The sequence below is a fragment of the Apostichopus japonicus genome, chromosome 12 (assembly GCF_037975245.1).
Source record: "Apostichopus japonicus isolate 1M-3 chromosome 12, ASM3797524v1, whole genome shotgun sequence".
NCBI classification, from domain to species: domain Eukaryota; kingdom Metazoa; phylum Echinodermata; class Holothuroidea; order Aspidochirotida; family Stichopodidae; genus Apostichopus; species Apostichopus japonicus.
In genome coordinates, this window is record NC_092572.1 from 27,365,158 (window position 1) to 27,388,713 (window position 23,556).

The following is a 23,556-nucleotide window of genomic DNA, read 5'->3' on the forward strand; positions in this document are numbered from 1 at the left end:
TGGCTGCAATGTGGCGATTAGAAAGCCTAAATGTCAAATATAAACACTGAAGTTGGGTTGCCATTTTGGTTCTGATTTCACACGTTTCTCTGTAGAATGTACACCGATTAGCATGGCCTTTAACAAATTGACACTCTCAGCTGCAGCTGTGTTGTATTATCCTTATCCTAGTGTCCAAACCAAGATCCATAGTATTTAGGCAAAATCTCTGGTCCATGTCTGGATTTTGGCTGTTGTCACACTTGCGAGCTCCAGCCTCTCTCTTACTGCGGCAAAGTTTTTTTTTACCTTATTTTGGCCTGTGATATTAATTAAACACATGATAGCCTACCACCATGCAGTTTGTCTCAAATTCTTGAAAGGCAACTTAAGAGAAAAGCCACAAGAGTTATTGTTGTTTTTTTTTCGATTATCTTTTGAAGCTGAAGAAATCGGTGACCCGATTAACACTGCCTACCTTGACCGGTCTGACCGACATTGAGAAAATGAAATCAACCATATGGTCCCAAAAACAATCGTTCTGGATCAATCGGTTCAACAAAGACAAGGACAATGTTATAAACCTTTTTTTATCTCCATTTAATCGCCATTCCTTCTTTTATGTCTGTAGGTCTCTTACGACTTTCGCTAATGTCTTGTTTTTCTGTGTGAGTTATGGGAGGTCTTCTGCGACCGAGTTCAACTATTTCTTTCCCACTGAAAACGTTCTTATTCTGGGCCGTGTTTGTCATACACTAGAGGATAACGATACTTTAAAGAGTCGAAAGTCTTTGTGGGAATGTAAGAATTGCTAATTCAGAAGAAGAGACTAGTTAAGCATCCTGTATAGGTAAGTACAATCCATCATTATCAGAACTTGTACCTGGGGTACCGAAGAATCTGATATACATTGTCTTCTAAATTTCGTACACGTATTCGCGCTTATAGATCTTTAATTGTACCCATATTCAAAAGGAAGCCTAAGCAATCTCAACTGTCTACCCCTACAAATTTTATTAAAAATTTGTAACTCCAAAAATTAAATCTATTATTACCTACGGCAGTATATGCCTCCTTAGTTGTAATAAATCTCAAATTTCTCCATTAAACACTATTAATAATAAAGACCTCAGAACATCCCCAGGTATATTATACATTGCCACCAGTAAGCTCCTTGAAGCAGCAAACACAATGCCACGTTTTGAACAACTAATTGTTTCAAACAAACAAAATGTTTTTAAAGAAAACACCCTCCTCCTTGATCCCCTAATCCAAGACCTCTTGCTTAAATACTTAATTCATAAAACCAACGCTAAAAATAATTTTAAAAGTAACCTAGATTCGTTAGATTTCTTAAACTGGGAGAAGGCTTCAGCCCTGGCAGATGGAAAAGGGCCCCTCGTTTATGAACCCGATGTCTAGAGGGCTTATGAAGAATAGACCTCCTCTGAAGAACAGCCCAGTCACCAGAAACTATTTTTCTGTTTTCTTTTTCTTGTTTTCTTAGCGTAAGGATACACCCCGCAGGTTGGGTTTGCCCAGGTCTGGAGAAACTTCCCATTACTAAGTAGTTTTACTAAGTAGTTTTCATTACTCCTGAAAAGCTTCCAAAATACGTGTGTTGCTTGTCTTCCTCTTCACTCGATTCACTAAACTGATATTGTCTGTTTCACTCACAAGCAAAAAATCGAATTAACCTGATCGATCAGGAGTTTTCATTCTGACCATGGCATATCAAGGGAACAATGTCATTGTACTTTTTTACACATTATATATATATATATATATATATATATATATATATATATATATATATATATATATATATATATATATATATATATATATATATACAGATACAGATACAGATACATATACATATATATATATATATATATATATATATATATATATATATATATACATATATTGTTATATTCGTACACGTCAAGTCAACTCATTTTGTGCTTGGTTTTGTATATATATATATATATATATATATATATATATATATATATATATATATATATATATATATATATATATATATATATATATATATATATATATATATATATATATATATATATATATATATTTATATATATATATATATATATATATATATATATATATATATATATATATATATATATATATATATATATAAATATGGAAAATCAAGAACAGTGGAAATATGCGGACACCCTAACCACTAGGCTCTATATTCTAAGTATTCTGCTATTTTACCATTTGAACGTTGCGTGAATAAAGTGCGCATTCTTTAAATCAACTTTCCTTTTCTTTTCAGACATGAAGACGCCACTGAGTGCTCTTATTTTCCCTTTACTGCTTGTTGTCGCATTCAGTACGTACTGTATTCATACAATGCCACCTTTCTTTCTTTCTGAATTAGAAATTAGAACATATAAATATTTAAATAACAGAGTTAAATAAGAATAAAACACAAATTAAAATCACAAAGAACACTGAAATAGAAGTAAAACGAGTAGATAAAAACATATCAAGGTCTGGTAAATACACCATTACAAAACATGGCCAATCATTTCTTTAAAACTGGCAAAAGTATTAGCATGTTGTTATCTTAGGATTTAGCTCAATCCATTCTTTAACTGCTAAGTATTTGAATCTTTTTCTATGGCATTCAGTTTTCCCCCCCCCCCCTGTGGTGTAGACATTCTTACACGATGAGGATCTTAGCAAATGGTTATATTTATATGTTTTGGTAAAAATTTAGCTTCCACTGCATTGCGTACAACACGTACCTTTGTTTGTATTTTTCAGTTTCTTTAAGTCATGCATGCTCACCAAATCAAGGATTTTATACCATCGTGCGCTTCCCTGAAGTTCGCAGTAAAGGAGAATCACTTTACGTTTACGCAATCTTTACTGACGAAATATCAACAGAAGAGAAAATTAGCATCGACAAAGATGTCAACAGTTTCAGCAGCGACTTCGTTGAAGCGGGAACCGTAAGCAGCGGAGAAAATCTCTTCGGGTGCTATATAAAGATCAATCTCCCCGGTAGCCGTTCGGATCAATATAAGGTTGGCACCTACACCGCGACATTCATGCCAAACAACGGACCAATACAACACAGTATTGCGCTGGTTAAATCCAAAAGTCGTAAGTGAAAGGCTTCCTGTTGATGAAATGACGAATTTTGAGCTTTTCAAGATATGAAAAGGCAATGGTATTTCATGTGAAATTATGACTTAAGAACAATACGACACATGTCGACCATACCTTTTCGATTGAAAACAAGTTATTTACTGAAGTAATAATAAATGTATGTTAAAAGTGTCACATGACTGTGTAAGGCCTCAGATGACGTGACAGATAATTCAGTTGTCTCATAGAATTGCATATAGATGTTCATGGGAATGTAAATAATGTAAAAAAAAAGTAAAAAGTAAGAATGGATCAGAAAAGATCTCGTCACATTTTCCATGTGTCCCTATAGTCTTAGTCAATTACGTTCATTACACTAATTGCACCTTTCAACATTTCTATTTCCTCAGAAATCTTAAACACGAGAGGTCTTTTCTCACTTACGGTATATCCGGCATCTGGCGATCGAGGTGAAACAAGACTTGACCATTCCACGCGGGCAATTAACCTTCCTTGGTCACCAGGTTGTAATAAGATTAGGTGGATCAAAGATGGTCGACTAGTTAATACTGGACGTCAATTGCAGCTAAGGAAAATTAAAAACGCCGGCGGTATCTACAACATCCAGCAGCGATCCAGAGGTAAAAGAGGCATATTCGTGCCGTTCCAAGTCACAGTGGCAAGTAAGTAATTAACCGGCTAAGCAAGCAAAATGACAAATCTCATCGCTTCTGAGCTGAACAAAAATATCAGTTATATGCTATGTGGAAACAGAAAACACCTGAAGCAAAAATGTACATCATGTGACGTCACACGTCACTGACCATCATCTACATGGGCAGTAATTATAATTCTTTACATTAATGTTTTGATACCTTTATTAACTTGCTCTCTTGGGGGAGTAACAACCTTGCTCTGTACGTATCTTTTGTTGTTGATCTCTTTTTTTGTAAATATATTTTTGCTTTTGTTACGTTTTCTTGTTAAGTGATTAGTTTGTAAGTGTTCGTATCAAAGTTTTTTTACGTCATTTTTGGTTTCGCCTCATTTATACAGGCTGTCCTTTGGATATGTACTTTAACGAAGGATCCAACAGCTGCGTCAATCGTGGAAGAATTTGCCGAAATGGCGGTGTAGGACGGGACAAAGAAGATACATGTCTTTGCCCAATATATCTTTCTGAACCGACTTGTTCATACGGTAAACAATGGATAACAATTGTGTCTTATCATATATATGCATAGTGTCCGCTCTACTGGGAAAAAAAAAGAGATACTAATACCCTAATTTCATTCATACCGTTCGCGATAGTCAGTGTTAACAGAGCAAAGATAGTTTTGTGAAGTCTTTCATAACGATATATGACTATGATTATTATAATAATTACTATTATGATGATGATTGTTGTCATTATTATATATACATATATATATATATATATGTATATATATATTTATGTATATATATATATATGTTTATATATATGAATTATAATAACAACAATCGTAATCACAATATATATATATATATATAAATATATATATATATATATATATGGGTGTGTGTGTGTGTATTTATCGATCCATCCATCCATTCATATTTATGACCAACTAATATATGTATGTATGTATTTATGTATGCAAGCAAGAACTCGCGAAGAAGCCATCATTGGCTTATCAAACCCGCAAGCTGACCGAAGTCAGTCTCTTAGATTCATATTTAACGACTATGATTATAAATTGTCAATTGTCAAAAATTATGTAACTGGGAGACAAACATTAATCTTGGAGTGACTCGAACTCGGAGCCTTATAATTAAAAGGCACCGGCGCGAGTTAACCACTGAGCTACGATGTAACACTACACTGAGCCACCACTCCATATCTAGTTAGTACTATAGGCCTAAGGTTGTACTGACTCTCGCAGACGCAGGATCCCCATACTTATCCCCTTACCAGCTCTCTGTACGTATGCTATATTATGAAGTTACATCAGTTCCTATGATATTAAAAGGGTGATCGACCTCTCAATCTCAGTAAGACACGGTTCCACCTACCCTTCATCCACGAATAACGCCCGTCTTTTCTTTGCCACGATCATACATTCAAGGTGTCAAATTGTTTCTTCATATAGTTATTGACAAACCTCAAACCTGTGATAAAAGTATCCAGTGGCGGAGCTAGGGGTATTGGTCACGGGGGGGGGGGGCGAGAATGGTCTGTAGGGGCGCTTTCGACACTATCTAAGCGGAGCGCCACCCAGGTTGGCGCGGAGCGCAGAGAATTTTTTGAGTAAAGATACTCCCTAGATCACCGGAAATTACCCTTTCCGGGCCTTGCTAATTTGCAGATACACGAAGAATAAATAGGTATCATCGCCATTTTGTCAGAAAATTACACCAACAAAATTTGACAAATGTCAATAGGTATTTGAGACCGCAATAAAAAAGTCAATAATCGCGAATAAGTAAAAAGTGGTAAAAAGCTGAAAAAGGCGGCAGCAGTTCAGTCCGTCAGGGGGGGGGGCATCCGCCCCTCTGACTGTATGGACGCTCCGCCACTGGGGGAATGTTGGACAATGTTCCACACATTCTCAGTATAAGCGTGTTCGAAGAATGTCACCTTGCTGATGTAGGAGGCAATACTGTGGCCTGACTCAGATGTACGGTTGCGCTGGCCGGGGTAATACTATTCAAACAATCGGATCCTGTACATCTGGTGGTTCACTGTACAGTTAACACCCTGCAGGGATACTCCTGTTAGTGCCAGTTTACCTATCTGGGAAAGCACTGCTATTCTACACTGTTAGAGAACCTTCTGAATGTCTGAATCTAGAAATGGTTTTATTTTTAATCTAGAATATTTTCATCTGCCATGGACCCGCCCGCCCCTTCTGAATCCAGTTTGTGGTTTGCTATGTAATCACGGCAGTTGTTTTTTCATAGAGTTACTTTCCTACCATAATACTGTTGTGGATTTGTCCTTGAAACGTGGTTCACTCAACTGTCTCCTCAGCCGTCAATCTTCTATGCCTTAATCACATCACTAAATCGTCTGTGTGTCAGATGCACTCATTCGATTTCACAAAATTACAAACATAAACTTATATTCGCTATGTTTTTGACTTTTGACCCCAAAAACAAGGGGGTGGGGGTAAATGACATCATCGACAGGAACATCTCTTCAAGATGAATTCCGTCCCCTCAATTATATTCATTCATTTGAATCTCAAAACTCTATTAATTGACAATGCGGGCTCACATAGATATCATGAGAGAAATTGTCTCATTTCGATTTTCTGTTTGACAGGGTTCTTGCGAGGTGTGTTTTTTCAAACTCCTTCGTTCATCCTGGGTCTAGCCACAGGGGAAGACTTGCGGTGTGCAAACCTTCCAGGTACGGCGGACACAACGTGTAAAGGATTGCTATTTTGTTTGGGGGATTTATTTGGATGTCAATGCGCTCCAGGGTGGCATGGCAATTCTTGTGATAAACGTAAGTACATACTGAATCCCATTTTCTCATATTTGGCTACGTGGAATCATGTATATATTTATCTCACGTTGCATTTTGAGCAAGCAAAATAATAATAATATGTCAAGTTACTGCGGCCGCTATCGATACTTAGGAGGCACGAAATACACTTATATAAATTCCGTAGAATGCCGTTCCCAGGAGCATTTTTGTTACTTTCCATTTCCATTCATCATCTCTTCCCTGTCACCTCCACATCTTCCCATCGCCTCCTCTTCCCTCCTCTTACTTTATGGTAAAATGCATAGGCACCTATTAATTCATTGCTTAGCTATAGTTCGCTATATGAGATAACACCATTGAAATGTGCGTCTTAAAAAAAAATCGCTAAAATGGAAATGGAAATTTGTAAAGGATGTTTCAGAGTGAGTTAAAAGCAATTTTCCCCTCTATTGATTGGTCACTTACTGTCACTAACTGTCACTTACTGTCACTTACTAGTAATAATTCCTCTCCGTCTCCGTCCCCTCTCTTTCTCAATGAATGGCATCTAAAACAGGCTTTCCCTATTCCTAGTCTTGTACACAAACTATATGAAATATTCATTTATCTAACTTATCTCAATTGTCAGAGGGTATTGGCCATCCATTGGCCAATATTCTCTGACAATTAAGGTACTGCACTAAGAGAGAAAAAAGGGGAAGGGAATGTTAAGAAATTAATTATACTGCCACAAACTGCATCTGCAGATCAGATATTATATAGGGTAGTGGGCTTACATGAGACGACAACCTGAATTAGGTTGGGATAGCCATTGCTTTCAATCGTTTGCTCCCTGTATCATCAAAACATGTCATCTTGGAGATGTGCAAGTTTGACTGTGTGTACTTTGTCTGTGGTCTATGTTAGTCTTGAAATGTTTTTTTTTTTCATTTCTAATGTTTTTGTGCTGTAATTCATTGAAGATTTGTTAAACGATTGAATACATGTCCGAGCTGTCTAGACTCAGCAAATATTTCTTTTTGGACAGTTAAGGAACCCGCCGTCAAACACTTTCAGAGTAAAATTCCTACTGCACATATGCAATATATAGCCTACTTATTCATTCATGGAAGTGTGGCAGTAGCTCATTAAGTAAGTGCTGATAATTTGGTACATAATAATGCTCCTTTAAACCTCCTTCACTAGATTTGTTTGAGACATTTGGCAAGGTCAGCATCCACATAAGATGGTTACTACAGAACTGTCGTTATGTCAAACACCAACCAGTGGGTTGAAGGTTGAAATATAGACATGGCCCTACAAACTCCACGGAAAATGAATAAAATTTGAATAAAGTTTAAACAATTTTACAAGTCAGAAGCAAACCATCAAAGAATTTCGACTCTCTTAACACGTATACAGAGGTGTTTGCAACATTCAGTTGTGGACACCAACCAAGTAAACAGCTGATATGTTCTGCAAAATTTACATCCTATGTTTTCCAACATCCAGCATGTCAGGTCCCCATGTGTGGAGATGTCACATAGGCGCACTGTGAAGTCTTTCATGTTTTTTTTTCGGTTGGCACCATATTTAGCTAACGAATCATATCTGCTATCAGTCCCTTTAACAAATGTTAGTAATCAATGGTTCCGTCATGGTTTATCTAATATCTTGCGAATATTTGACAACATTTCAACAACTGCACTTTCTTTAGTAGCTCAAAGATCAATAGGCAGCATTTGACAACTGTGACAGACCGAGTATTGAAAAAAAACCCATTGATAACCGTTCCATTACAATTTGAACTGACAACGATCAGTTTTCCTAATACGACATTTGACCTGCACTTAAAACAACCACAATGAACAACCCACAAGAGGCATTGCACATATCAAGAATGAGATTCACCTAAGTTGAATTCATTGATTGTATACGTTCACACGGTTTTCCCTTTTTTTTTTATTTGGTTTGATTACTGGTGACTGCAAATGACCTTTGCTCCCCCCCCCCCCCCCTAAAAACCAATACCAGCAGAGAATCTATTCAGAGACACCTGCATACAAAATATGAGATTGATCAAAACTAGACTGATTGAGTTATCGTGAGCATTGATGACCTCCTCTGACTTTTGACCTCCATTATTAACTCCTTCAAAAATAATTCTCATCGACGTGAACCTACAGTACGACCCATGTATCTGATACTCGCTAACACGTGTTTTTGTTATTGTTATGTATTGGCCACTGATGACCTCAAATGACATTTGACCCCAACCAGTTACAGACGTAGACGAGGAATCCTTTAGAGACATCTATGTACTTATTCTGCAGACATACATGATATACATGGTGAGATATTCTGTTTAAAAGCCGAGGAGACACACAAACACACATGCATACGCCTTCACCATTCATTTGCCTAGGGCAAGTAATAAAACATGTTTCTTGAAGTACGTGGCTAGTAAATGCTGCAAAATAAAGTTACCGATCACAGTACAGACGGTTCTACACCAAGTTAATTTGATACTCTCCCACCAGCAGTAAATCACACAAAAATATAATAAGCATCTCATCAAGGAAATTTGGAAGTAAGCCGCCACACCAAACAAACAAAGGACTCTTCTTCTCATTGCCAATATTAATTAGTTATATTGTAGCAAATTGCAGACATTCAAAGTCTGCAACACAGTGTAAATAACCAGTGTTGAGTTCACGTTAACTTCAAAGAGTTTATTTCACGATTGACGGAAAACCTACTTTACTCTTAATCTAAAAAAAAAAACTGACAAGCGACTAAACTACGTACTTTGCACAACTCCAGATTTCTGTGCTTGTATACCAAACGCAATGAGACTCCAATCCTGAGAGCAAGGTAACCACAACGGTAAATCGTTATCATCCAACAGTGAGTAAATTAAAAGTCCCAAACGAGCAACCCAAACAGGTGAAAACGTAAAAACTCATTCGGGGAAAAATGGTGGTAAGCAAGTGAGTGATTTTTCAGAAGTAAATGGCAATGAGCGAGTGAGCAACTGCTCACTACTACCTGAAAAAAAAATCAACTAACGGCCTATATAGTGAACAAGTGACTTGACAGAAGTATTGGTAGTGAGGATAGTGAATAGTTTCTCAATGGTAAATACCGGTGAGACGATGGAGTAGCTTAATTCACGAGAGTAAATAGTTCATTAGAGGTCTACATATGTTGCTTCACTGTCCAGATAAATCCACTTTCACGAGGGAGTAACTCCCTAGGGAAGTCTACGTCAAACATAGAACCTACTGTTTTTTGTTTCTTCTTTTACTTAAATTTATTAGCGTGAATGTAAGCACTATTTTCCGACTAGGAATGGAAGCTTACCACTATGGCAAGTCAACATATGGGATACCTTCAGTGTCAGCACAGCATCATACACTAACGCACGTGATAATTGTTTCATTTTGTCACTGTAACAATGGACCACGCACGTAACCAGCCTAACCAACCGTCAAAATGTCACACCTGAACAATACAAACCTATCACAAACCTATACTGCAGTGTAAAACACACTATACCTTTATTACCCGAAGACCGTTCTTCAAATGATAGAAATAAACTTAATCCGATAACATTTTTAGTGGGAGTTAACGGTACTTACACAAATGAAGGTGCATGTTTGGTGCATGAAGTATCCTGTGCTACATCACTACGATTACAGAACTTAAGTGCACTCGTTTACTTTTAATGTTCTCTTTACAAATTCATTTGACATGTTATCATAAGATCCCCGGTTCGAGTCACCCCAAGATTAATGTATATCGTCCAGTTACAGAATTGTTGACAATTGACAATTCATAATCATGGACGTTAACTATGAATCTATGGAACTGGCTTCGGTCAGCTTGCGGCTTTGATAAGCCAATGAGGCTTCTTCGCGATTTCCTGATCTAAAATACATACAAAATACATACATGTAGTTCATAGTTATACATAGTAAGAAGAATCGATGGCATTGTCTTCTTTTTATATCATTTTGTTTTACTTTTTTTTGTACCGACAGTGTGTCCAAAAGGAACTTGGGGGACAAATTGCGAGCAGCCGTGTCCAGCTGGTTGTGCAGACTGTAACCCATTCGAGAGTGTAAACTCATTTTTTAATGCACCACCTTTGGAATGTCTTTAATGTTCAAGAGCAAGGAAAATGTTGAATCTGTCAGCTATTGCTTTAGTACATGCATGTGCTAGACGCAGAAGGAGAAACAGGAAAGGTCAATTTCTTTCTGAACCAGGGAGGGGTTAATATCTTGTGTAGTATGTCTTCCCTTTCCAAGGTATTCGTGATGCACATTTTAACGTTAAATCTTAATGATCACACGGTCACACTCTACATGCTAGGTAAGTGGGATTGAGGGTAGATCAGTGAAGTCGTTTGGTTTTCGTTTTTTATATATATTTATATATGTTTGATCTCTAGAGTAAGGCAAAATATGTCACCAAAAACAGAACTAATATTGTACGATACAGGTGACAAACGCCTACAGTGGAATTATGACCTTCCTTACCGGTTTCGAACCTCTGGACATACAATCAGCGTCCATAGCCTAGTGGTTAGGGTGTCCGCGTACAGAGCGGGAGGCCCGGGTTCGAATCCCGGCGGAGGCTGGAAGTTTTTTTCACTGTTCTTGATTTTCCAACTCATTACGATTTTCATTTACATACTATATATCATTTAATATCGCATTCACACCAGTACAATCACTGTGGCCTAATCATGATTTCTTTTTTATAGATAACCCACAAGCAGTCTCGAATTCAGAGGAGTGAACACTTCCTTTCAAGCCCTCATAAATAACAAATAACAAAAAAATAGATATTAGCACAATCTTGCGTTTAGCCGTAATTACAGACCTAATTATATTTTAACTATGGCTAAAAATCAACCACTGAGAAGCTAAGTTTTGGTTTTTTGACTGTGGTAGTACCCCAGACCCTACCCCAGGGCAACAACCCCCGGCCTGCACCTCCTGCTTTCTTCTACAATTCTGAATTCTACACCAATTTTGTATCAAGAAAACAACGTTTTTTTTTTATTACCGATTACGTCCTTCGAATTTCTAAGAGCTCAGTGATGAGCATAAAACTTTCTGCCCCCCCCCCCCCAGTTGAATTGCTTTCATCTACTTAAGATGAAAAGGCCGGATTTCACAAATTACTCATTCATCATGGCAATTCTTGTCAAATGCTAGTCCATTGCCTGTTGTTACCGTTGTTGATTTTTTTTTGTATTAAGAGTGTCCATAAATTCATTAAAACCTTTCTTAAGAATGTATAACTATGTATAGGCCTATATATACTTCACAATCACGGTGGAAAAACTATAACAAAGTACTTTAATCTGTTTTAAAACAAAAGGCACCTATAGGCCAATTAAGTAGCAATTGATTGCAGAGATAGACAGATTAATATGTTTTTATTGTTTTAATAGATAAACCTATTAACGTTTTTCAATGTTGTTGCAAAAATTAATTCTGTTCCTCATGTCTAAGCCTTTGGAACTTCATCAGTGAAACTTGGTTAATACTGTTACCGTTATAACATCGCTAAACATTAAAACAAAAGGCACCTATAGGCCAATTAAGTAGCAATTGATTGCAGAGATAGACAGATTAATATGTTTTTATTTTATTAATAGATTAACCTATTAACGTTTTTCAATGTTGTTGCAAAAATTAATTCTGTTCCGCATGTCTAAGCCATTGGAACTTCATCAGTGAAACTTGGTTAATACTGTTACCGTCATAACATCGCTAAACATGCCGACATCGGCCAAACGGTGTTTGGCGCGGTCAAAATCACCGGGGACCCAACCTCGGCAGATTAGCGGCTCGCCGTGTGGTTGCCGCTATTGAACCGCTAAGCAGCCATCTCTGACCTGCCGCTTTCCTGCCGGCGGTACGCTAACGAGCCGCTGGACAAATCTGGGACGACCCGAAGGCGTTGCTATACCGGCGGGCCGCAAGTGAGCCTATGTCGATTTGCTATCTGGGATATGAATGATATGCAATGCGTTGCATTCATTTTCATAATCTATCTCTAGAATTGAGTTGGCCTGACTGTGAACAATAGTTGGCAGTATGCAAAATGTATAAAGCACTATATACAACGCTCGCGTGTTTCAATGCAGCCCTTTTGAGTTGCGTTGTCAATATTATCAACAGTATAGTGACTAATATGTCTCCAAACTACGAAAAGCGTTTTGTCATCTTTGAAATGTTATCAACCGCTTGGATAAGTTATATATCCCATCAATACATCATGATAATCAACTAAGCCACTATTTACTTATTTTCTTTAGAAAATATTCCATCAAGATGTTGTTCGTGTATTCAATAGCACAGGCAAATGTCTTGTATGATTGTACAAAGTATACGCCCTCAGTAATTCAGCACATGATCAAAACTAGCAAGATACGATGCGCAGAAAGAAGAAAAAACATCGATACCCCTATTCAAAGACGGTCTTTCTTTCCTGCAGCAATAGTATAGCTCACGTTGCAGTGAGCAGCGTTTTCTAGGAGATATTTGATGTAATCCATAAAAAAAAACAGAAGAACGCATATCAGCAAGTCCCAATATCATAATTGAGACATCGATAAAGATGATATTTCTTCTCCCTAAACAATGAAACATACACATATCTCTTAGATTTGGATACACACTGCACCTTCCAAGCACAAGAATACCTAGGGCATATAGTAATGTTGTGCATAACACTGTTGACGACTCGAGTGGCAACAGTTTATGGATAGCGACTTGAATTGCAGTTGACACAATTGTAGGAATTGGGAATTTGGGAAATTGGGAATTGATTTGAGATTTTAATCAAAAATTTGCGACTAGAATGAGATTTCACGCGAGGGATTTAATGACAACACTGGTATAAAGATCAAAGGATTTCGACAAAACGTCTAAAGTTGGTATTCCAATGATGAATTTATGAACGTTACCTGCGTAACAGTGATTATGTGTCTTCTATGTTTGCGTTTCGTACTGGCAAAGATAAATTTATCAGACCTTTACCTACGTAACAATGATTATAATGTGTCTTCCTTCTAATGTTGTATTTCCTATCCTGGGAAAGATGAACTTATGAAAGTTACCTGAGAAAAAATTACTGTTTGTTTAATTAAAGTTACATGCGTAACAGTAATGATAATATGTCTTTCATGTTTGTATTTCCTGTTGGCAAAGAGGAATTTATAAAAGGTACATGCGTAACAGTAATGATATCATGTCTTTCATGTTTGTATTTACTGTTGGCAAAGAGGAATTTATAAAAGTTACATGCGTAGTAGTAATGATAATATGTCTTTTATGTTTGCACTTCCTGTTGGCAAAGAGGAATTTATAAATTTCTTGCGTAGCAGTATTTATAATACGTCTTTCATGTTGGTATTTCCTGTTGGCAAAGAGGAGTTTACAAAATTCTTGCGTAACAGTAATGATAATATGTCTTTCATGTTTGCACTTCCTGTTGGCAAAGAGGAATTTATAAAAGGTACATGCGTAACAGTAATGATAATGTGTCTTTCATGTTTGTATTTCCTGTTGGCAAAGAGGAATTTAATAAAGTTACATGCGTAACAGTAATGATAATGTGTCTTTCATGTTTGTATTTCCTGTTGGCAAAGAGGAATTTAATAAAGTTACATGCGTAACAGTAATGATATCATGTCTTTCATGTTTGTGTTTCTTGTTGGCAAAGAGGAATTTATAAAAGTTACATGAGCAACAGTAATGAAAATATGTCTTTCATATTTGGATTTCCTGCTGGCAAAGAGGAATTTATAAAAGTTACATGTGTAACAGTAATGATGATATGGCTTTCATGTTGGTATTTCCTGTTGGTAAAGTGGAATTTATAAAGTTAAATGCGTAACAGTAAAGAAAATATATCTTTCATATTTGGATTTCCTGCTGGCAAAGAGGAATTTATAAAAGTTACATGTGTAACAGTAATGATGATATGGCTTTCATGTTGGTATTTCCTGTTGGTAAAGAGGAATTTATAAAGTTACATGCGTAACAGTAATGAAAATATATCTTTCATATTTGGATTTCCTGCTGGCAAAGAGGAATTTATAAAAGTTACATGTGTAACAGTAATGATGATATGGCTTTCATGTTGGTATTTCCTGTTGGTAAAGAGGAATTTATAAAGTTACATGCGTAACAGTAAAGAAAATATATCTTTCATATTTGGATTTCCTGCTGGCAAAGAGGAATTTATAAAAGTTACATGTGTAACAGTAATGATGATATGGCTTTCATGTTGGTATTTCCTGTTGGTAAAGAGGAATTTATAAAGTTACATGCGTAACAGTAATGAAAATATATCTTTCATATTTGGATTTCCTGCTGGCAAAGAGGAATTTATAAAAGTTACATGCGTAACAGTGAAATAATGTCTCTTCTCTGTTTGTATTTCCTCCTTTCAAGATGAAATTAATTAGTTGCCCACTTAAATCTGAAGTCCATCAGTGTATATCTGGACCGACTACCTGGAATTTCCTCCCAGCCAATACACAATGCCACCTAACAGCCACGATTTACCAAAACGGTCGTTAAGCACACCATCAAGGATCACTAGTTCGCTTTCTGCCTTTAGTAAGATAGGTATGCAATTTATTGTGTTAATTTCAAGACATTTAACAACGAATGTGGCATGTGCGACTTTCATACATTTCTGAGTGAAATGGTAAATCCCAGGAGGCATATATGTCATATGAAACCTCACCCACCATTGTAATCGCGGATGAACACAGGCTTACATCAAGCCGTCTGCTTGTCGATGAGTTTTCATGGAATTAAAAGGGGGGGGGGGGGGGGGGAGAGGTAGCGTTCTCGCATGCATTTGTGCTCACGTAACCGCTATTTGAACAGACAATAATAATAATAATAATATGGAAAAAGAAACAAATTATCGTATATCATTGTGGAGCTCCCATTTGAAGAACAGTATTGCAGGAAAATAAAGTCGCTCCCGGGACCGCTACTTGACAGCCTCGACAGCCGGCCGAGAGTGTAACTCGGCATTTGATCCAATCTTTCCAGTACTGAGGGAGGTGAAGGCAACCCATTCAATTGTAAGGGCACATCCATGCATTTCCATGAACAAAAGACGGCACTTCTTTCATAATAGTAATAAATGAACTTATAAGGCGCTAAAATCTACGAAGTATTCAATAGCGCTGTACAACCGTAATAGAACGCCAACTTGAAAAAAAATGAGTCTTCAAACAAGACTTGAACTGACTGAGAGTGGGAGAACTCCGCACATATATGGGCAGACCATTCCAGGGCTTGGGCCCGGCTGATGGAAAAGCACGGTCGCCATAGGTCTTCAGTTTAGTTCTGGGAACAGTGAGAGTGAGTGTATTGCTAGAACGCAAGGTATAACGAGTATTGACCTGGAAGGACAGATCGTCTGACAAATAGGCGGGTGGCATTCCATGAATGCACTTATACACCAAGAGCAGTACTTTGAACTTAATGCTGAATTCAACAGGCAACCAGTGCAAAGAATGGAGGATACTCAACGATGGTGTGTTGAAGTCATAGCAGTCTACAACAAGCCTGGCTGCGCTGTTATGCAGACGTTGCAGTCTCTGAATCAGATACCATGGAATACCATGGAGCAAACTATTGCAATAATCCAAATGGCTATGAATAAATGAATGAACCAAGGTGCTCATTGTTCTAGAAGACATATGTTTTCTAATCTTCTTTAGATTAAAAATATAATAGAAACCAGTCTTGCAAACTTTACTGATATGTTTATCCATTTTCATGTGTTTGTCGAAAATAACCCCGGGGTTGCGGACTTGATCACAAGAAGCAATGGAAGCACCACCAACTTTGATAGACTTATTGACGACCTTTGTGAGCTGGACTGGAGGGCCGAGAATAATGAACTCAGTTTTCACATTTATCATTAAAAAGGAGCACATCATCCTATCGATACGTCCTAGCGAGGGTTTGGTAACTTGATAATTCATGTACTGGTAGATAATTATTCGATGACTGAGCTCCAGATTTTTCATGGAGCGATTATTAGCGCAAAAAGAAACGTCTAATCCCGTTCATCTTACCTAGTTTCGAATGAGGTGTAACAGAAGTGTTAGACACCACCATCGATTCCAGAAAATACACACAAAGCTTGCTACCGTCGGTAATTAGACACTAGTGTACAGTCAGTACATACAGCTGCGGTCAATACCCACAGCACAGTGTACAAACGATACAGCGATGGACAGGTCCAGGTAAACAAGGTATCACGTTTCACTACTGTCTGCATTTGTAGCGACACGAACAAAAAGTCACTTGCAAGCAACGGAAAGTTAACTTTTTCAGATGGCCGCACGCGGTTTGGGGCGAGTCTTCAATGCCTTTAAGCTTTAGCCATGCAGATCATACATTTAAGGACGCATACGAAGAACACACACGCTTACACACACCTTAACGAACAAATATTCAACCACGCATGCAACAATATGCACGGCTATAATCTGGCTTTTAGACGGGCAGAAAACAAATATAAAGAGAGATATCAAAGAGTGGAACTGGTGATTCTGGGTGACTTTTTGTATATTCCAACACAAGAACAATGATGATCATGATCATTACACTATGATGACGTTGAACAATAAAATTTGAACCAATAGTGAAAAAGAACAAGAAAAGGAACTGAAAAAAAAAAATCAAAATAGACTATGCACATAAAAAAAGAAGGACAATAAGATATGTCCTTACGGAAACCATAAAAGTGAACAATAGCAAAATTATTTAACATTGTAAAAAATAACAACGATAGATTTTCTCTCTATTTTACAGTGTTCCCTCCATAGTCTTAAAATTGAGAAGAGACAGAAGCGTGAAAATAAACACTAGATTCATCAACCTATCACTCTGTAGATTACTACCCCCCCCCCTCCCCAATCCCCCTCCCCAATCCGCGGATCACATCCAACAACCCCATTAGGACATTATGATCCAATCAGGGTATCACATCCTTAAGAAGTATAACGGAACTTTTCATGCACGTTAATACAACAGACCAGGAACGAATCCACTTATCAAACCCTTAAGACACCTATGTGTATTTAATTTGTTTACTCTACGCATATTACGTTATAGTTTATTTTTCCCTACACATTTCAAGGAATTCTATGATGCTAATACAAGAGTTAAACTGAATCCTTTGTCAACTATCAATTTCCAAGGACGTTTTAAGGAACAAACATTGATTCCGAGCTCTGATCAACCGCCCATGCCCCCTCCTCCACCCCCGCCAACCTCACAAGGCCAATCCCGGAGTAAAAATTAACACCGTATGACAAACGATGTGGTGGGAAATTGGTCATTCAGTATTCTGGTCTATCTGATGAAGGCTCTTAACTGATAGTTCTTCGCGAGATTTTGATGAAATATATTTATATAAAAAGCATAACACCGGGGAATTTCATCCGAAAATCACATTAATATGCAACAAATCACGATGAAACAACACATTTTAGCAACACAAAAACAAAGTGAATATACTATTTTAATTAATATGTGACCAAATATGATCCTTCCAGAACAGTAAACTGAATGCTGAATAAACAAAATCAAGGAAAGTCCAGGTGATAAAAAAAGAAGAAGTATGTTCGACAAAATGAGAGAGGAATATAGTATTCCAAGTATCAGTCAAATATTATCCTCTTAACTCACATACTTACAATTTGAATGCGGAATCATAATACAAAACTCACATGTGACTCCTTCAACGTTGTAAGGTTCAAAGCTGTATTTTTTTGACGTTGGATTGTAAAACTTTGTGTCATTGTTTTCATCCGACATATTTCAAGACTGAGTGGACATAAATTATCAAATGACCTTTGACCTGAGCTCATGGCACGTCTTTCACGTGACAGGACACGATACGAGACAGCATTACATGAGATACAACCCTTAGTTTATCAAGTGCAAGTGGACGATTATTTCCCATTAGGTTATCTGTCAAGACACAAGGAAGAGACAGATTCTCTATTCGGGAATTCACAATTTCATTTCACTTATTGGCGACTAAAAAAAAGAGACCTGATCCAAGTCAGAAAGAAAGCGAGAAAGAAAAAGAGAAAGGAAGAAAGAAAGAAAGAAAGAAAGAAAGAAGGAAAGAAAAAATGAAAATGATGATTAGAAGCAGAGAAAGGCAAAAAGTAAAAGAACTAAAAATGTAGAGATACTTCAAGATCTGTTAACACTTTACAGTTCAACGTATAAACTCCAATATTACTGTTGTAAAGTCCCACCATGCAGCTGGTTCAAAGATCCCAATCGCTTTAAAAAAAAAGTCAAATTCTTGATAGAACTCTTCAAAATATTCTCTACACATTGGTAACTTATACTATATTGATTGGTACTGTTTTCATAATTATTGAGTAGAGGTATTACAAATAAAAAATATGTTTCAATATTTCCTTCCATCTAGTATCTCAGCTTCCACGTTGAAGTTGAATACCGGTGGGTACTCACTCTCCATTCCCGCATAATAAAAATAAAATAAAAAAAACCTAGCTCACTGTCCTGACTGTTAGGCTACAGAAGAAAGATTTGCCTGTAAGCTTTAACTTACTAATAATAATAAAAATGTTACAACTACTTCAGTGCATGTCATTTCATGCATGATCAAAACAAATAAAACATTTTTTCTTCTTTTTCCCCCTTTTCGCTTCCGTTTTGATATTAATTTTACGATAAGGGTCAGTCCGTGTATGCACCACTGCAGCCAGGCTGAGGACATTTTGTACTCTGCAGTTTCACACACTAGGCACTGCTGGTCTGCAGGGATAACTCTCTTTCGTTTTAATATTCATGCAGCTTTGCTGCAGGAGGATGCTGCAGCTGCTGCAGCCTTTCTTTTTCTCTCCCTATCCCTTTGATTGTGAGAACTTAAAAAATCTATTATCACGACCCGTGCTAAAATGCCAAGTAAAATCAAAACACAAACGTCTGAAGTTTCTCACAGGAGAAAACTTCTCCCTCAGCACACTGACCTACCCCCAATCTCCTACCCCCCACACTCTCAAGACATATAACAATGAAAACAGTTTTAATTTACTCTACTTTTCCTTAAGAGCAGCAGGAAATTCCTTGAGACAAATTGACTTATACTTGATTGCTCTTGTGTGTCCAAATGCATGATTTCCGAAAGTCGTGCGAATTTACAGATTCCTTTTGTTAAGTTTGAGTAGAATTCCTAACAAACTCATTTCTAACCAGGCTGGTATTGCTAATTTTAAACATGAACAGATCATTACTGCACTGGCAAAAACTGAATTTTTGGAAGTTTAAAAAAAAAAAAAAGTTATTTGCCAACTTATAAATCATCTTCTGTTCCAGCAATGCTGCAATGTGTCATGAATTTTTGGGTTAGTTCTGAATCATTGATATTGTGTGTGATATATGATTATGATGCATTTACATGTTTGCTATTAAGATGCTTTATTTTAACAGAGCATAGCACAGAAAAAAAAAAGAAAAAAAGATTCAAACCAATTTAGGTCAACTAAAACCACATTCGAGCACTGTTTATATTCAGATAAGAAGAAACTGTTATAAAAAAAAACATTTCTTGCAAGGTGCAAGGATTTGAATGGATAGATTATGTTATCAAGGAAATGTGTTCATGTTTGTGTATTTGAATACAATGAAATTAATACTCAGCACAGTGACATGCAGGCAACCCACCATAGTTTTAAGTGTGTTATATGTGTGGATGCTAAACGTTGTACAACTACTGGCATAAAACTACATGACACAATCCAGCAAATTGGGGGGGGGGGGGGTAACCATACCACGGATGGGCCACATGGGGTCCTGAAGACCTTCTAGGTAAAAACTGTAAGACATATGGCTAGTAGCCATATCTCATCGACTCTGTAAATTGTCCAACTCAGTCCAACTAACAGTAACACCTCCATTGTTTGACTGAAACTCCTCCTCACTGAGATTACAGGTTTCCCTGAGATACCATTTCTGAATGAAAATAAATAGCTGATTCTATCAATAAATCTGTTCTAAGGCATATCCAAATCACACCTGGAACTTTTAAAGTTCATCATCTTATTAGCAATGGAATAATAATAATCATAACAATAACATTAAATGTAACCAAAGAGAACCGTCTTCAGTACCTTTCGATAATATCGACTCTTGAGGACTACATCATCACCATCATCTAAATTAAACATTTTCACAGACTTTTTTTGACATAGTAACACAAATCGCACAATGAAAAACACGTCACATTAAAGCACATTATTATTATAAGGATGGTGCAAGGTCGTGACAAAAAGTGAGATAGCAATTTTCCTACAAAATATGCCCATCAAAAATAACCTGATGATGAATGAAAGCTGATGGTGGCTGTATGTATCGAAGTCCATGACAGTGAGACCACTCATAAGGTGAATGAAAGTCTGTTACATATGTAAATCACTTAAAAATACCTTTATGAATTCCATTGTGAAGACGCGCAAAGCTATCCCTACCATGACAGTCTGAAACCTTTAGTCTTTCCCTTTCTGGTTTTGACAGGTTCCCTACCATCACATTTATGAAAGTAATTCTTTCCAACAGGAATTAGCCATTTGGTAAAGAATCACCAAATCCAAGTTCTGTCGTCTATAAACAAAGCGCCGGAAACGGGCATGTTACCTGAACAAACAAATGATGACATCACACATGACATCAAATATGATGACATCACACATGACAGTGAGACCACACATGATGACATCACACATGATGACATCACACATGATGACATCACACATGATGACATCACACATGATGACATCACACATGATGACATCACATATAATGACATCACACATGATGACATCACAAATGATGACATCACACATGATGACATCACATATGATGACATCACATATAATGACATCACATATGACATCACATATGATGACATCACAGACCACCTACTGTGATTTACTTCCTGGGCTAACAGAAGGTTTAGCCAATCAGAATAGTTTTTACTGTCAATCAACCGTATCTTGAGTGCGGTAGGAGATGCTAAGATAAGTTTCTACACATGTGGATTATTTCTAATCCTTTTCTCAAGCATCTCGCTTCTTACCCAGACAGCAGACTCATTTGCCCAATGTCATCAAAATATGTGCATGCAAATCCACAACAGCAAACTGACTAGGAAGTCAAGCATAACATTTTGGAAATAACTTCAAAAAGGACAATACTTCCTTGCACATTTTTGGGTATATATTTCTTTACTCTTTCCTAAATATCTAATATTTGAAATAATTGCTACAGTCATGGAGACCTTTCTGCAATTTCCATATCTTATATATCATTTGGTTGCAAGGGCCCTCAAGAAGATTTGTTACTTCCGTGCTGCTCCGAAAAAAAGACTAAGGAATCATTGGTTAGAAATGGAATTTAAACGGCATTCTCAACATCTAAATAAATCTTTCACAAGTTAGTATAAACCTCCATTGTGTGTGTTTGGCTAAATAGTTCTCCGCCATCTCTACTCCTTCTCTTGATCATTTTCGATTGCTTTAAAAACAATGATTAAAAATATTACATTTTCACAATTTCATTGCACAAATGCATTAGACTATGTGTCAAGATTCATATAATCAACTGTTCAGTTGCTTATTATTCTTCTCCTTTGTTGTTTCTCTTGGAGGGAAAAAGAAGTCGGATATTTTTTCGTTATTTTCCGAGTGTTTGAAACTGTTAACTTTGTAGATATAGCGAATTTTTTTTTTTAGGTTCAAGACTGAATTGAGGAACAGCATCGGTGCAATGGCACTTGCAGACAAATAGGTTTGTAATGGATGACTTAAGGCACGGAACTTAATTTTGATACAGTTTACACTGTTGTTGGTCATCACTGATATCGAGCCAGGCTGTATTTCTCTACTATCTGAGGCTGATCGAATAAAGTGACTGGACTACTTAGCTCAACACACAGACACTATCTTCAGTTCCTCAGCGTGCAATGCAAAACTCGATTGAAAAACGAGACTGCCGTAGCTCACATGACATGTTCTACAATGCATTATGACTTTGCCAAGGACTAATGGTGTATGGTAATGTTATCCAAGGGTGCTATGTCGTTAATGTTATGTTAACAAAGCATGTTTTAGATTGGGTTATTAGGATATGTAAATACAACGGTTTAACACTGACATCAAGGCCTGTGAATCATCAAACTTAACGTCACAGGCAGTCCAGATGGTTAGATTATTTCAAGGTTGAAATGCCTTGAAAATCACCACAGCTACGTTAGAAACAATTTTTCTTTCTTCCTGTGCTACGACAAATCAACACCAACAAACTTCTACTTTTTAAAGTTATCCCTGTTTTTTTTTTCATACCAAAGCAGAAAACATCCTTTGGTTCCCCCATTTTTCTGTCTATCAATATCAAAAACAAAATCAGTGATAAGAAAAGAGAGAGAAAAAAAGGAACATTTCACAAAAGCTAGAAAAACTCAACTGCTTCATCCCACCTATCAAAAACAAAACATCAATTTTACACAACAGTCAAGCAATCTAGATCACATTCATCATTAAAAAAAAAAAAAAAAAAAACATGACTATATCTAGCTTTGTTACAAGGCTAGCATTCTTAATCAACGAGAATGCCAAGTCGGTCACCCAACTCCTTAAAGGATGGTCTCCCGTTGAAGGTGTAAGTCCAACACTGGTTCATCATCTCTGTGATGATTTTCGGGCAGTTCACCGGGGGCTCTAGTCTGACTCCCCGGCTCAACTCGTCGCCCAACAGAGGCGATGGAATCTCTTTGCCATCGTGGAAACGGTATCTATGACAACAAGCAATCATTCAAACCGTATGTGAACATGGCATATGTTACAAGCGTAGACTACACTAAAACACCAAAACAAATAGACAAATAGA

General features: G+C 37.0%; 2 protein-coding genes across 2 annotated transcripts in view; one reads left to right on the plus strand and one right to left on the minus strand.

The window, feature by feature from the left end:
* The first annotated feature begins 612 nt into the window (after positions 1-612).
* Positions 613-14,196, plus strand: LOC139977196 (uncharacterized). The gene is made up of 7 exons (XM_071986439.1): positions 613-829; positions 2,291-2,347; positions 2,785-3,126; positions 3,522-3,794; positions 4,168-4,311; positions 6,419-6,604; positions 10,609-14,196. Exons 2-7 carry the CDS (start codon positions 2,293-2,295, stop codon positions 10,728-10,730), a joined length of 1,122 nt encoding a protein of 373 aa, XP_071842540.1. The 5' UTR covers positions 613-829; positions 2,291-2,292; the 3' UTR covers positions 10,731-14,196.
* Positions 14,197-17,169: 2,973 nt separating this feature from the next.
* LOC139977182 (tyrosine-protein kinase JAK2-like) overlaps positions 17,170-23,556 on the minus strand; it is a 67,799-nt gene continuing 61,412 nt past the window's right edge. Inside the window, exon 20 of the mRNA XM_071986418.1 lies at positions 17,170-23,461. Coding sequence (XP_071842519.1) covers positions 23,266-23,461 — 196 coding nt within the window. The 3' untranslated portion in view covers positions 17,170-23,265. The remainder of the gene's footprint in view (positions 23,462-23,556) is intronic.